This window comes from Sceloporus occidentalis, unplaced genomic scaffold (assembly GCF_023333645.1).
Source record: "Sceloporus occidentalis isolate IW3139 unplaced genomic scaffold, rSceOcc1.0.p SCAF_3, whole genome shotgun sequence".
In the NCBI taxonomy this organism is placed as follows: Eukaryota; Metazoa; Chordata; class Lepidosauria; order Squamata; family Phrynosomatidae; genus Sceloporus; species Sceloporus occidentalis.
In genome coordinates, this window is record NW_028316983.1 from 56,801,039 (window position 1) to 56,816,665 (window position 15,627).

General features: G+C 38.9%; 1 protein-coding gene across 1 annotated transcript in view; it reads left to right on the forward strand.

Moving 5' to 3' along the window:
• Window positions 1-15,220, forward strand: part of ELK4 (ETS transcription factor ELK4) — a 29,949-nt gene extending 14,729 nt beyond the window's left edge. Inside the window, exons 3-5 of the mRNA XM_089514508.1 lie at window positions 215-1,111; window positions 3,243-3,359; window positions 5,869-15,220. Of these exons, the coding sequence (XP_089370634.1) occupies window positions 215-1,111; window positions 3,243-3,359; window positions 5,869-5,967 (1,113 nt within the window). The 3' untranslated portion in view covers window positions 5,968-15,220. The remainder of the gene's footprint in view (window positions 1-214; window positions 1,112-3,242; window positions 3,360-5,868) is intronic.
• The last annotated feature ends 407 nt before the right edge of the window (window positions 15,221-15,627 follow it).

The window sequence follows — 15,627 nt, forward strand, 5'->3', positions numbered from 1 at the left end:
AGTATTCTAGGAATTGTAGTATAAAAAGGTTAACTTCTATAAGAACTGATCTAGATCCAACCCATAATAAATCAACTTGTGTTGTACCTACATGCAAGACAAATAATTTCCTGGGTAATGTTAGGCTTGACAAACTGCTTGACCAACTGACACACATCTCTGACAAGAATACAGTTGTGAAATGTACCTGATAACTTTTTTCTTTTTTTTACAGAATATAATTAAAAAAGTGAATGGTCAGAAATTTGTTTACAAGTTTGTGTCCTATCCAGAAATTTTGAATATGGATCCACTAGCAGTTGGTAGGATTGAGGGTGATGCTGAAACACAGACAGGCACTGTAGATGCAAACAACACTATAAAGGAGACGGAGAACTGTGGGAAAGAGAAGCCTCAGTCTTGTGCAAAATCCTCCAGTCGCAATGACTATATCCACTCAGGCCTATATTCTTCATTTACTTTGAACTCCCTGAATTCATCCTCATGTGTAAAACTCTTTAAGCCAATCAAGATGGAGAACCCAACTGAAAAAGTGGTAGAGAAAAAAATTCCTCAGGAGTCTACACCTTCAGTCATAAAATTTGTGACCATGTCCTCCAAAAAGTCTTTGCCATCACCCCTTGCCTCGACAACTCAACCAACATCTTCTATATCAGCTTCCTCTACCCTCCCTTCTAGCTCAGATGAAAGTATCCGGGCCTTGGAGTCTTTAGTAATACCAAAAGCGGCTCCTACTGAAACTTCAACATCTTTGCCAAGTTTAACCACCAATTTCACCTCTACGCCTCCTTCAGCCTCCATTTCTCCTGCTCTCCAGGTTCCTTCCAGATCTCCTTTGCCACCCTTAAATTCTAATCCTGATCTGGTTATAGACACAGACACTGAGTCTGATGCTTGCCAGCAGCTGGAGCAGTCTCACAATCAAGTCTTGGAGTTTAATGAGCAGGATTCCTCCACAATAGAAAAGGAACTTCGCAATAGCCGAACTAGAAAGCCAAAAGGACTGGAGATTGCCCCTGCTCTTGTCATTACTGGCAGTGACCCAAGTCCTCTGGGAATACTAAGCCCTTCTCTCCCTACTGCTTCTCTTACACCAGCACTTTTTTCGCAGGTAATCCTGTTTTCTGTTTTTAAATAAAATCCTGTATGAGTATGGAGTAGGATGGGGAAAGTACAGCCCACAGGCATCCCTCAGGGCAGTTTTGTGGTCTTTAGTGCCCTCCAGAAATCCTACTCCCAAACTTGGGGGGGGGGGATGGTTCATTGCATACCCCAGAGGGTTTGGGAGGCATTTTTGCCTTTTTAAGATCTGGGGTGAAAAGCCCTTTCATGGGCCTAAATTGGTCTGGGAAGAGGTCAGGTCCCTAGGAGGCATTAGGGGCAATTTGGTGGGGAAAAGATTCATATCAGTAATTTTTGGTTTTGTGGGGCAGCATAAAGCTTGAAAGATGGGAGCAGAAACAGAGGCTAGATGGAAACCTCTCCTGGGCTGATTGTGTTCACATCCATTGCCACAGTACCAGCATCTGTTCAGTACATATGTCTAGTCTGTATATACATAAGTAGAATGGAAGTTGGGTACAGGATGCCTAAATTTGCTAAAACATTTGGTGGTGGAAGTATAAATATCCTGAGATATCCAAGTTTCCTGAACTGATTTTTCATGTCATTTCATGTCTTTCCATTAGGGGCCAACATAGGAACCCAAATTTAGACATGTGCAAGAGGTTATGGACTTCCTGTTCCCTTTTCCAGATAGCAACCACAGAAATGCTACATGAGGTTGGCGGGGGGCGGGGGGGGGGGGAGCCTGAATCTGACACTAATTGAAAATCAATTGAAGGCATGTTCAGTGAGCAGAGCCCCTTTGCTTCAAGTAAGGCAGATCCTTGATCCAATCCACTGTTCCTTGTTATTTAAATGTGGTTGCTGGACTAAGACTCTTGGAGACCATTGAAACCCACGGGGTGACATTGGGATGATCACACACCCTTAGCTTAAGAGAAAGGCAATAACAAACCTCCTCTGAAGTAAGCTTGCCAAGAAAACCCTGTGATATGCTCACCATAAGTCAGTTCAACTTGAAGGTACATAACAACAAAATGCTATTAGAAGGTTGTGGTAAAATCACATCTCCCCTACCCTCTTCTTGTGGAGTGCAAACTGTTCTTGCCTCGTTATTTGTTATGTCTACTGCCACATAAAATTAGCTAAACATAGCACAATTCTTGCTTAATACAAGATATGATATACTAGTTTTAATTTAGGTACTAAGGAAGTGCTGTGAAATTCACGAGGTTTCCATAATTTGACAAATGACTTGAAAGCACATACACACACAGAAGTCCTAGACTAAGTAGGAATGCTAGCTCGGTTTATGTTGTTGTAGTCATAATAGTGTGATACAGTTTATGGGAGATTTCCACTCTATAGAAGAGAAAGTAGATGTGGGATCATGCAATCTTTCAACCTTTTCTGAATTATTTAACCATGGTTAAGTAGTTAACCTACTTAAGAGACCTTTTCGCCCCAGACATGGTAAGTGAAATGCTGTTACTGGTCCTGCAGGTACAGTATTTTAGAATTTAGATCATGCCTTTCTCCCTGCATGGGACCCAGGGCATCTAGAAAATAAGAAGTTGCATTCTTTTAGATTTTTCCATGAGCTGTAGCTAGGACAGTAAGATTTATTCCATCAGACTCCCATTTTAGGTGTGTACACATTAATCACTCTCTCATTCTATGGAGTTTATCACATGGGAGGAATGTCTCTTAATTTCGAATGAAAAGAAAGTGGGGCCAGAACGCATTTACGTGAATTCGCTAGTTCAGCAAATTTACGTGAATTCAAATTGCATTCGAACTGACTTCCCATTGCTTGAAAATAGCTTCCCATTGCCCGAAATTGCATGTATTAGTCTATCACTCAATAATGTGAAACCCCATGATTGTGTTCGGACTGACTTCCCATTGCCTGAAATTGCGTGTGGTAGTCTGTCACGCAATAACGTTAAACCCCATGATTGCATTTGGATTGCCATTGGATTATACTTCCAATTTCCTTTGTCTGATAAACTCATATGTGATGACATTCCAGTTTTTTATCAGCTGCCTATTTGGGTTCTCGTCTCATCTGAGAGGTGTTGAAACAAGTGATTGGTTATTACGCTGAAGTTAATGGGGGCTTCAGGTAATAAATATTATTATAACTTGTTTTCTAACACTATTTTGTATGTCTTCAGACACCTATTTTGCTGACTCCAAGCCCCTTGCTCTCCAGTATCCATTTCTGGAGTACTCTCAGCCCAGTTGCTCCCCTCAGTCCAGCAAGGTTACCAGGTGCTACCACCCTTTTCCAGGTAAGTTCCAGAAAATGATATCGAATAAGTTCTGTTAAAGAGCCAGCAGGACTTTTTGAAGATAGAACAGAAATGATTACATAAAGGTTTATGTAAGTGTGACTATTCATTTAGAAGTAAGTCTCAGTGTAGGTCACTAATTCTCAAACTTTGGTCCTCCATGCATTTTGAACATCAGGTCATAGAAGCACCAGCTTTGATAATGGTCAGGAATTCTGGAAGCTAAAATCCAAAAGAGCTGTAGGACCAAAGATTGAAAACCATTGATTTATACAATCTTTCATATATCTTGGAAGCTCTGCAATGAATCACAGGTTCTGTTATACAACATTTCAGCTGAATGCAGTTACAGTGTTTCTCTTTACTTTGTGTTTTGTGCAATGCATTCCTCTTTCCATCAAGACTGAAAAAGCATATCATTTATTATTATTTATACATGGTAAATAATATGGAAGAGCTATATTGTATGATGGTTTTTCTGCTTTGTTTCCTGTGGGAAAAGATGGGGCAAAGTTGTAAACTGAATACACGAAAACATAATCTATAGCAAATCCTGAAGCTTGCAGCATCTGTGTTTCTCTATTATGTTGGCAAGTGCCTCTGTTTTAGAAGAAGCTAGAAATAGATTTCCATTGCTTCTTTATAAAGGCCTTCAGCTGAGCTATTGGTGGGCAGAATAAGGATACATTTCACATGACTACTTTAAATGTAGAAGAATTGAACCAAGCATGATATTTTACCTCAGATTATTAATGTAAATAGCCCTGTGATAATGGCTTTGGGTGCTACAATGTTTTTATACTGTTTGTAAAAAAATAAAATCTTGGTCCAGTCTTATTCACTTGTGGTTTTGCCCAATATGGACACTTGTAACATCAGGAGTACTGAATCAAACAATGAACCTGACCTGACTTTCACCACTGAAACAAGGCCATCTGAAGTTGACCATTGTTTTGCTCTCCAGAAGTTCAGCTCAAGAAGTCAAACCTTTTGGAAGTGTTCAGCACCTTTTGCCATTGTTAAGATTTTGACACTGAGAAAGAGAAATGTCTGTGCCAACATTGCTTTTGACATAACTGCAGCCTTCAAGGCGCCATCCTGTCCCCAATGCTTTTCAATATATATATGAAGCCGCTGGGAGAGATCATCCAGAGACATGGGTTTGGGTGTTATCAGTATGCTGATGATACCCAGATATATTTCTCCATATCTCGGTCTACCGCTTTGACTACAGATGGCATCTCTCCTTTCAGTGAATGTATTAAAGCGGTAATAAACTGGATGAGGAAAAACAGACTAAAACTGAATCCAGATAAAACAGAGGTACTCACAGTGATATAACCACTGGTCCTAGACGGGGTCAAGGACTGTGTTTTCAGTCTGGGGGTGCTCCTAGACTCATCGCTCCAGATGACAAATCAGGTAAATGCGATGGTCAGGAGTGCCTGTTATCAGCTTCAGCTGATATACTGGCTGTGTCCTTTACTGGAAGTGGAGGACCTAGAAACTGTGGTACATGTGCTGGTAACTTCACGACTTGATTTCTGAAATGCACTCCACATGGTGCTACCCTTATGCCTAGTTTGGAAACTTCATTTAGTTCAGAACATGGCAGCCAGGTTGGTTACTGCTAAAACCAGAAGCAATCATAACACCTGTCTTGAAATCACTCCACTGGCTGCCCATTGGTTTCCAGGCACAGTACAAGGTGCTGGTCATGACATTTAAAGCCCTAAATGGCTTTGGTCCAACCTACGTTTGGGACCACCTTCCATACAGTCCACCCCGCACACTCAGGTCTTCTGGGAGGAATTTATTGCAGCCTATAAAAACTATAAAAACTAGGCTGTCTGCAACCACCCGGAGGACCTTTTTGTCAACTGCTCCCGGATTATGGAATGTCCTGCTGGAGGAGATCCGTCACGTTACCAGCTTAGACAATTTCAAAAAGGCTGTCAGGACGGATCTCATCCGGCAGGCCTTCCCTGAATAGAAATCCCGGCCACCAAGTTGAATGTATGATCCCTCTGAATCTGCTATAGCCCATTGTTTGATTTTACAGTGCGCCCGCGTCATGCGTGGGTCCATTATACGCTGCTTTTAGCATATGCTGAAAGCAGCACCGGAAGAAGCGCTGACACATGCTGGAAGAAACAATGGTGCACACGCCCATGGCGCACACTCGCCGCCGCTGTGCCATGCCGCCATGAGCACGAGCCCCATTACTTGTAATGGGGCTTGAGCATACATGCTTTTTCTTTTATGCTGGGGGGGAGGGTTCTGGAACGGATCCCCTGCGTAAAAGAAGGGCACACTGTAATTTAATGTAAGATTTTAAATTGTTAATTGTTTAATTGATATTTTAGGGGAGGATGGGATATTGAGATATGGGATTGTATGTAATTTTTGAATTGTAAGCCACTTCGATTGTCATCGAAAGAGAGGCGGGATGTAAATAAATAATAATAATCATAACAATTATTTATTAACATCTGGTTCTATTTTATAGTTTCCATCAGTGCTGAATACTCATGGACCATTTACTGTATCAGGAATGGATGGGCCCTCTACTCCTAGGCCTTTCTCTCCAGATTTACAGAAGACATAGTGCATGACTTTCTTGGAATAGGACACATCAGGAAACGAGAGGAAGGAACATTAAAATGATGCAATCCACGGAGTGATTGGTAATAATTCCACAGAAACAATATATGCTGACTTGATTTTTGTCATTCCCAATTTAAATGCCTTTGCAAAAATTCTCTTCAAGATATAAGAGAATTAGTACAGAAATGCCTTAATTGGTGGCTTTGCTCTGTTATCTCTTTTCTCCCTTGGTTCTTTTTGGTTTAAGAAGTTTTTTTCTTGTTAAAGGGAATCTATTTTTTGTGGATATGTTGATTGATTTTGCAGCAGCTGAAACTGCAGTCACAGCCCCCCTTTGAATAATCTCCTGCTCCTCTGATTCTTGTTCTTTTCTATGATACTCTTAATCATTATTGAAAGTTGAAATCCAAGCTTGCTTTTAATATTGATAGTTTCTGTACAGCTGGCACAGGAATGCATTGTAAGACTTTCTAAGGAGGAGCTTTAATGTGCATTTCTGATGATATAGAAGAGATTCAAACAATGATGGGCGTAGGAAGTTCTAGCTATCTATCCTAGAAAACATCATGTCATCTCCTAGGCATTCATGTGGCCCTCATGATATGGTGGAGTGCAGTTCCCAGCATTCCTTCCATTGGCTATGCTGATTTTGGGCTGGTGAAAATTACAGTTTAACATCTAGAAGGCTGAATGATTCCAACACCAACACCCTTGTCCTAGGAACTATGTGCTGTTGAACAATACAAAGGTGCATAGATCACGAAATGAACAGGCTTGATCTTCAAGAAATATTTGAATTCTCTAAGTTGGATATTACTTGGTAGGCAAAGAAAAGAGAAAATTAAAAAATTCTCCTGATATCAAATAGTGAAGAGCTTGAACTAACAAATCAGGTAGACTGAGAAACTTTTCAGTGCATGTTTTGTGGTATCAGATTAAGTATGTATTTGCAATACTGTGTGCAGTGTTGTCTTGTTGTTTGCTAATGTCATATGGGAAGTGAGGGTTTCTGTTTTACAGTACTTTTCTCTCCCCGTCGCCCAAGAAAGTGAGCATCCTAAAAAAGAAGCACCACTTCTCTTGACCCCAGTTCCACTGGATGCTGTGTTTTTATTTAAATCTGAATAACAGCTGAACTAACATTTTGAATGTGTAGATCAGTACTTCCCAACCTTTTCTATGCCCCACAGTCCTAGGAAGTGTTTGATTAATGTTTGTATCTCCTACAAAAATAATATCACATTTGAAGATTAAGAAGTCAAATTTCTAATTTTTGAACCACAAATGGAACTACATACAAGACTGCAGGTGAACAAATTGAATTTAAAGAAAACAAGCTCTGTTCATAAAATGCAAATCTAAATTGAGCAATTAGATGTTAATCTATTTAGAAAATTGAGTGATGACTCATCACTCAAGGACACAAGCCACTTTTTTATTGCGCCCCCAGAAATTCCATCTTGCACCCCTGGGAACCTCTGATATAGATGCTCCTACAATTAAAACATTGTGCCATTATTAGGATATGTTTCTGTTAGTGAGGATGGTTTAGGTGGAAGTGGGAAATTGGCATGAGCTGCTTATAGTCTGTAAGAGTTAAAGGCAGTGTGTAACTTCGTGGCAAGTCAGCAGTTCAAGCCCCCAGTGTAATACTGTATCTTCAGCATGGTGTAGTATGGTAGGTTTCCTCATAATCTCATGGCAACATTATGCTGGCTTGCTGGTGCAAAATCTTGCTTTTATGACCCAAATTGGAAAGTGTAACAGTATCCAGAATAGATGCCTACATCACTGGTAGTTGTCTTTTTGTATAAAGAGATGCACAAAGTCCTGAGTTTGCAGGTGCTAAGGCCATAAGTCTAAGAGCTATTTATTGAAAAATGTAGTACCAGTAATGGTGTTTGATAATTTTTCAGTGATCATGTCATATGGCTCAGGGATGAGAGGGTTGGCATTGGAAGTCTTGGCCACTTGCATTCATAACTAATGTCTGATTTCCCATCATAGTTACAGTGGTGATTGTTAGTGGGTTCTTCAGCAGCAGAAATGTTGAAAAAAGGACATCCATTTGCAATTATCTCTCTGGTGCAAGAGTAAAATTGTTGGATTGAAGGGAAGTTTGCAGTTCTGTTCTGGGTGCATGGGGTCATTCAAGATGGGACCTATGTGCATGTCCATGTCTCCCCTGCACCCAATAGTAATGAGGCACTTGTATGTTCCCATTAAGGAACTTCTTTAGATCACTTCAAGCTTTGTTCAGGCATTTGCCTGAATATAGGCCTGAAGAGTGCTTCCCATATTGTACTTATGCAGGAAAGTGCTGCATGGTTGAGTATCTTGTAAGGGAGAAGATACAAACTAATTTGTTTGAATTTACATTGGTTAACTGAATAGCTTTCTAGCATTTGTAATACACCATTTACAAGAATGGTACATTTTTTTTAATTTGGCTTCCCTCCCAAACACAGTCAAATTAAGTCTGGTGAGAGGAAAACTGTCTAGTTTATCAGCCTGAAGAGAGACAGCAGATATGGATCGGACTCCTGTTGGTGCACTATGCAGGACAGGCTCTGCCAGTAGGATGAAAAAAGCACAAGTACAGAGACTATGAAAGAAGGAGGACACTAGAGAAATAGTCTCCTCAGAGGCACCAGATTGTGTCTGGCTTCCCCTTGCCAATATTACTCAATCCCTGCTAGCATAGCGCACCTGCAGAGTTCTTACCAGTGTGTCCTATCCATTGATTCTGGCAGTCTGCTGTGACATCTTTTCCAGACAAGACAAGAAAGAGCAGGGGTGGGTAATATAGGGACTCCCTCCAGCCCCCAGTGTACCCCCTCCCATTTCCGCATTTTTGTTTTTAAAATTCAATAAAGGGGAATTGCTGCTCTTGGAAGCCTCTGTGAATTGTGATTGTCTTTTAAGGAAACTACAGGGCTGTGCTTAGTGTGGGGTGATCTTTTCTGCATATTTTTCCTTTTTTAAAAAAACTTGAATCAAATTTCTGGACAGTTCTGTTTTTGAAAAAAGTGTAATCTCCCATTTGGGAGGTATGCAGCCCATGACAAAGTTCTTTAAGAGGGTGGAGGAAACTAACATCTGGACGTGTCAAAGTTGTCCTTCCCTAAAAATAGGATTTGAAAGGCATATACCTCTTGTGCAAAAACTGAATGTGTAATGTTTCATAGATTATTTTCAATCCAAATTTACAGAAAAACAGCTGAAAGTTGCAGGTGAGGGTGAACATCCTGCATTCTTGTGTTTGCCCAGTGATTTGTATGTGTTCTCCAGTGGACCAGTAATACCAGCACTTTTTAAAGGCAGTCTTTTTAGACTGACTGCATCTGACATAAGTATTGGGTATTGGAGAGTTTTCAAGTGTGGTTTTTTGCTTTAACATTTCTTCTTGAGCACTAAATGAATGGCTATTAAACTGTTCACTTTTATGATAATGGGAAAGAGCATGCTATATTCTTGTGAATGTTGTTCAGTCAGCCCTCTGTATCCACAGATTCAATCATCATTGCTTGAAAATATTTTTTCTAAAACTTCCAAAAAGCAAACCTTAATTTTGTCATTTTGTATAAGGGACATCATTTTATTATCCCACTGTATGTAATTGGACTTGAGCATCCATGGATTTTGGTATCTATGGGTGTGGAGAAGGGTCCTGGAACCAAACCCCCAGTGGGTACCAAGGGCCCACTGTAGTTAGTTGTATCATATGTGATACACCTGTACAGTATGTTTAGATATATAAGTTAATCCAATTCATTTTAGTTTAGCTTTCAGAACCAAGTCCCACCAGTCTCACAGCAGATGTATTATGCAGAGAGATCTTATAGCATCTTTGAGACTAACTAAAGAAAGAAGTTGGCAGCATGAGCTTTAGTAGACTTAAGTCTACTTCCTCAGATGCAGAAATTCTATACTGTATATGGAGATATCAGTCATTTGTGAGTTTATAGCAAATGACTACTTCTTTCTTTATGGATTCTTTCCATTCAGAAATGAAGCTGTTGGGAACCAGAATTTGGAGTAATGCATTTGGCCATGAAAATTCCTCTCTTTGGTATTGCTTGTTCAGATGCAAGTAAAGGAATTTGCTTTTCCTTTTTTTTTTCCTTTTCCCCCCTTTAAAGTTACTACACAGAAGCAAGTTTTTGCCTAGTTGGGAAAAGGCAGGTTGTTTTGTCCTTTTTGGCTGTTTGACCCACTCTTCTCTTCTTTCATTGTCAGATTTGTTGTGTGATTTTGTGCCATTGCACCCTTCACCTAAACATACTTTTAGGTTTTCTAGCCAGTAATTTATTTAAGTAAAATGCATCCTACTATGCTCCCCATCCCAAAATAAGGAGTGTGTCAGTGGACCAAGGTTCCCAAAAATATAAAATGATATATATATTTTCAGGTTATGTTTCAACTAGGTACAGGTAAGGTCAGAATGTACTATTTTCATGCATGTTTTCTTTTCTGCAACATAACTGTTGTAAATATCTGTAATTATTTTAGATGATAACAGATACAATAAATGTCTGACTCTGTGTGTGTACAAAGATAACAGTCAGTCTGGAGTATTACTGAGTTTTCTTAAGTAGTTAATTATATTTTAGTTCTATTTCTAGTTCCTCTTTGATAGCAAAAGAAAAGAGCAATGCTGACATGCACAATTTGGCAATCATGGTGCCAACTAAATGTTTAATGGTTTTTATATTATCATTCAGATTTTACAATCTTTAGGACGTCCTATATCATTCATTTCATCTGCTTGCATCACATTATTGTTGCATTTTTTACATAATCCTATATAAACAGATAACATCAGACATTTTGCTTTTAAAAGGAGAAATATTAAGGGATGCTCAATCAGCTAAATTTTATTTTTCAAGTTTGTAGGTGAAGTGGGAAGGACTGTTTTTTCTCTCTTTTTCATCAGTTCTCCCAAGTGGTGTGGAGGACTTCACAAAGCATTGCAAGTTCATGCTATGACTCTTCTAGTCAGTATCTGCTTTGTTGTATTAATGCTTTCTTATTTTAATTCAGGGCTGGGCAAATTCTGCAGTTAATGCACAGAAATTTGTATTTAGGATCAATTATATGAAACAAACTTGGTATGTTTGCTGAGTTCTTGTGCTTGAGTACATCTTATTCTAGGAAAACTGTGGTGGGATAAAGAATTGAGTGTTTTTTTTGTGTGTGTGTGTGTTTGCTCAGAAGTCCCATTGATCTCAATGCAACTTATTTCACAAGTAAGTGTACATAGTACCACAGTCTTGGAAGAGTGAAAGAAGAAGATGCTAGTCCATTCAGAGGGCATCTTTGACAGCTCATGGCTCTATAATAATAGTTAATTTGTTCTTCCTTTTTCAAATGGCAGTAGGTATTGCCTGGGACATATGATGGCTTGGTATACATTTCAGTCCCCCCCCCCCCCCTTTTGAACCAGTGGTTTCCCTTTTTCTATCAAGAATGCACATAAGGCTGTTTCAAAAGTTATTTTCTCCAATCAAATGAGCTTTACAAGAGGATCTTGAGAGTATTTTAATTGTATTCTTTTGGTGTCTTCTCTTTTGTTACTCATATCAGTGAACACGAAGTGATACTGATCAGTGTGTTACTGACTCTCCACTGAACAGTATTCCTTTTCTGGTTTAGTTCTTGGTTGGGTCTAAGGTTGGCATGTGCTGAAAACAAGGAATATCACCTCCGTTCCTCCTTTTAATTTTCTAATCATCACTGTTGTGCTGTTTCAAAGTAGAAAACTAGCTAGTAGGATTGACTGTGGGGTGTGAATTCATTCAGTAGGTTGCTAGTTCCATCTTCATTGACAAGTCAGGGTACTAATATCAGATGTTGACCTAGGAGTGAAACAAGCATGCCAGTCATAGAGTGAATTTAGCCAAGTAGCCTTGTGTAAAGTGTACCTGTCTTTTTGATGGTACATTTCAAGCTACCTGCTATGACCGTTTGCTTCAAAAGCAGTTTCTGCTTTTTAAAAAATAAAATAGTTACTGTATTACAATTATCATTGCCCTTGCTGTGCACCTTTTTACAAACTCTAGAAAAAACTGGCTAAAATGTAAATGGCCTCTTGTAAAATTATCTAAAGAACTGCTTGTGCAAGGGCCACACTCATTAGTCCAGTGGACATCTTGACCTTGTTTCGTTGAATACCTCTTCGTAGCAGTTTTTGAACCCTGTTATGCCAGCAATCAGGGATTGGCTGCTGTTGGCAAAGTTTGGATGTAAACCACCTTTTATGTTCAAAGAACTCATTCCATGATTCATTGGCTTTGAGCCCCTCCCCTCCCCCCCAGTATGTGTCCTTCCTTCTTCTAGGTATAGAATAATACTAATCAAATAGAGGAAGCTAATCTAAATGTTTGGAAAAATTTGGCATGAGAGGCAATATACTATAATAAAGGACCCATATGGGCCTCCAGATTGTATATTTATTACCTATGAGTGAAATGTACAGCACTTTGTAACTGCAGCTTTTAAAATAACTTGCACTTTCAGGCTTTCTAGTACTATTTGTTACATCACATATTATATTTGTCACTCTAACTGTTGTAACAAATGTACAATTATATGACATGTCATTTTCTGCCAAAGTGTCTTAAACTTATTTGGAGGTGAGTTCGTGTGACATTAATGCAGTTTTGCTTATCATTTAATAATCCAAATAACTAAAGTTATTTTTGTTACTCCATGAAATAAGGCAGAGTAAGAAACCTTTGCCCTAAAAACTTAAATGTTCTCCACTCTCCACAGTATAGCTTTACTTGACTGGCATTTTAGCTTAAAAAATAAGACTTCTATTCAGTTTGCTTTTCTGGTATTTGGTAGCTAGCACTTAACATGAGTAAGTAAACTTAAATTATTGTTAAATTGAAATTTGATGAAACATCATTCATTTTTAAGTCTCTAATATGAAGTGGTTAGCACCTTTTGAAGACATCTCGAACAGTGGCCATCAGAACATATTGTGGCTGTGAATTTCATAAAACAAACAGAGCACTGTATTAATAACTGGAAGCTTCTACTTTCAGTCTCACTTCACATCTAGAGTGTCTTTATAAGGTCTGTCTTTCTTGTGATTTACATAATAGTAGAACACAGGGTGGTGAACTAAATTCTTGGGTTTTCTAGGAGGCCTTTTGAGCTGTGAGATTTCTTCTTTCGTAGTATGTATTGAAACTTGGCGTAAAGTTGTTGACTTTCATTCTTGCTGTTCAGTTGCACCAACTTCTATGTACTAAATGGTTTTTCATGAATGTTTGGTAAATCTTGTATGGAAAAAAAGTTGTCCTAAATAATTTTTAAAACATCATTTGTATTTTTACTGCAGTGTTACCAGATGGCCTTATGTACATCACAGTGCTTGTGATTGGTACAGTAGCAAACATTTTGTTCTCTGTTTGCATTCCTAGTTAATACGTTTCTGCAGCATGGAAGAATATGCAAGGGAATCTAAAGGCTGTGAAGGGCCAGACAGTAGGGGGAAAGCCAATGGATTATTAAGATCCTGCTTTGAACTATTTCAGTGCTATACAACTAGCGAATATATGATTTAGAGGCATGTTGTGTAGGAGAGATGAGGTTGGAGGTCCTATTGAATTCTGAAGTAGGTTTACACAAATAAGGTATGTGCAACTAACTGCCCAGGGTTGAGGGCTACATTGGCCTCCTCCTGCCCCCTCTCTTGGATTTTTAACAATTTTCCTGTTTTTATTTTTCCCCTTCTTCTTTTTTACACCACTTTACAGCTGTGGGGGATATGTGGGGCTGTTTTAGGACCAGGAGAGACCTTTGTTCAGTAAGGAAGTCAACAGGAACTTGACTTCTGGTTTACATCTTTATTACATAAAGATCTTTCCTCGGTGTGGAGCCCTTTATTTGACAAGGGTGTGTGTGAGTGGAGGCTTTTATTTATCAAGGGTGTATGTGTGTGTTTTGGTTTTTTTTAAAGTTGCTTGGGGGGGAAAAGTATCTATGTGCAAAAACTGTCCAGCAGCTACTCTCTGCCCACCCCAATGTAGATGATTCTCCTGCAGTTGCTCTTATAAGCTAACACAGTTAATTTCCTATTTCTTCCTTTTCTAACAGTTTGGTTATTGTTCCTAGTAGAACAGCCTTAATTCTTGACCTTCTTACCAGAGACATTTCTCCTCTAGGCTGCCTAGTGCAGGAAGGAGGAAGAGAGCAGAGTTATGCTTGGATTGTTTTTACAGCAGAAAGTATAGCCCTGCAGACTGGCAGAAGGAAAAGGGAGGCATTTTTTTCATCATTTTATCATTGGTAATACCCTGCTTTCTTTAAGGCCTTTGCACTATTTCTCAGAAGGGGGGAGGGGGGCAGGTGTAACTTCTCTTCATGTCATCACCCCCTCCCCTGAATTTGGGCAAATATTTGTGTAGTGCAGAAGGTGGAATGGCCCACAGCTGTTCTGTAACATCTGTGCAGCCTGAAATATCCAGAAGTCTGTTTCAGTGCATTTGAGACACAAGTGTTCTTTTTGAGGATTTGGCTATTGGATTAATCAGGATTTCTTAATATCTTGCAAATATTTAGCCTATTGTAACAATAGCTGTATGGAGTTAGCTGGGGAGAGTAGTTTTCTCAAGTCTTGTTCCATTTTTTAAAATTGAAAATGTATACCTTTTATATATCCAGTATATTAATGCTGTTGTATAAAATTATGCTGGTGTGTAACGCAGTTGCATAAATAGCCAAAGTCCTAAGTAACTTTTCAGTGTTATTCTTTTGACTAAAAGCACCTCTGGGTAAGATACTGGGAAGACCTTCATGATGTTGAAATGTTGGCTAGAAAGGGAAGAAAATGTTGGGAACAATTTTTTAAAGGTGTGTGCTTCAGATTTCGTTGCACATTCTACAATATAAGGTTTTCAGGGACTGCACAGCGGCACTATTTTGTTGACCGATTTGCTTTTAATGGCTAGTTTATTATTTGTTGCCTATCAAAACACAATGAAGGTCTTTCCTGAGGAATCAGGTGTTGTTTTCTATTGTTTAGTCTTCGGTGCAAAAATAAAAAATAAAAATTAGGGCAATTTTTAGAAACAGAGTTTGAGGGAGTGTTAAATATTTTGTTTAAGACATGACAGAGGGAATTTGCCTTGTATAATAATGGCAAGTTGGCTTTAAACATTGTAGCAAATCATGTTAATATGTATGTGCAACCAGACTTACAAAACAGTTGTATTTTTTTAAATAAATATTTTTTAACAAAATATGTCATCTGAAATCTCATTTTCATCTGTAATGGAAAGAAATTGCCATTGCAGTGTAGTTTCTATACAGTACAGTTGGGTAATTGTGAAGGATTGTTGACCTCACCCCACATGGTTAACAGCAATTTCCTCTTGTTTATATGTTGTGGTGGTACCATTCTTGGATATGGATTCAAAGGGTGCATATTTATTGCCAAGAACTGTCATTCATCTCCAAAAAGCACAGTTGTAGCCATCAAGGAAAGGAAAATGCTTGGGTGTTATTCAGAATGCAGTTCAAGAATCCTACCTTAGGATTTAGAAACACTGCCTCTTACATTTTCTTCTTTAGATTGTATTGGTTTGTTTCTTTCATACTGCCCAAAATACTTGCATCTGTTGAACTCCTGTATAGATGTAAAAGCATG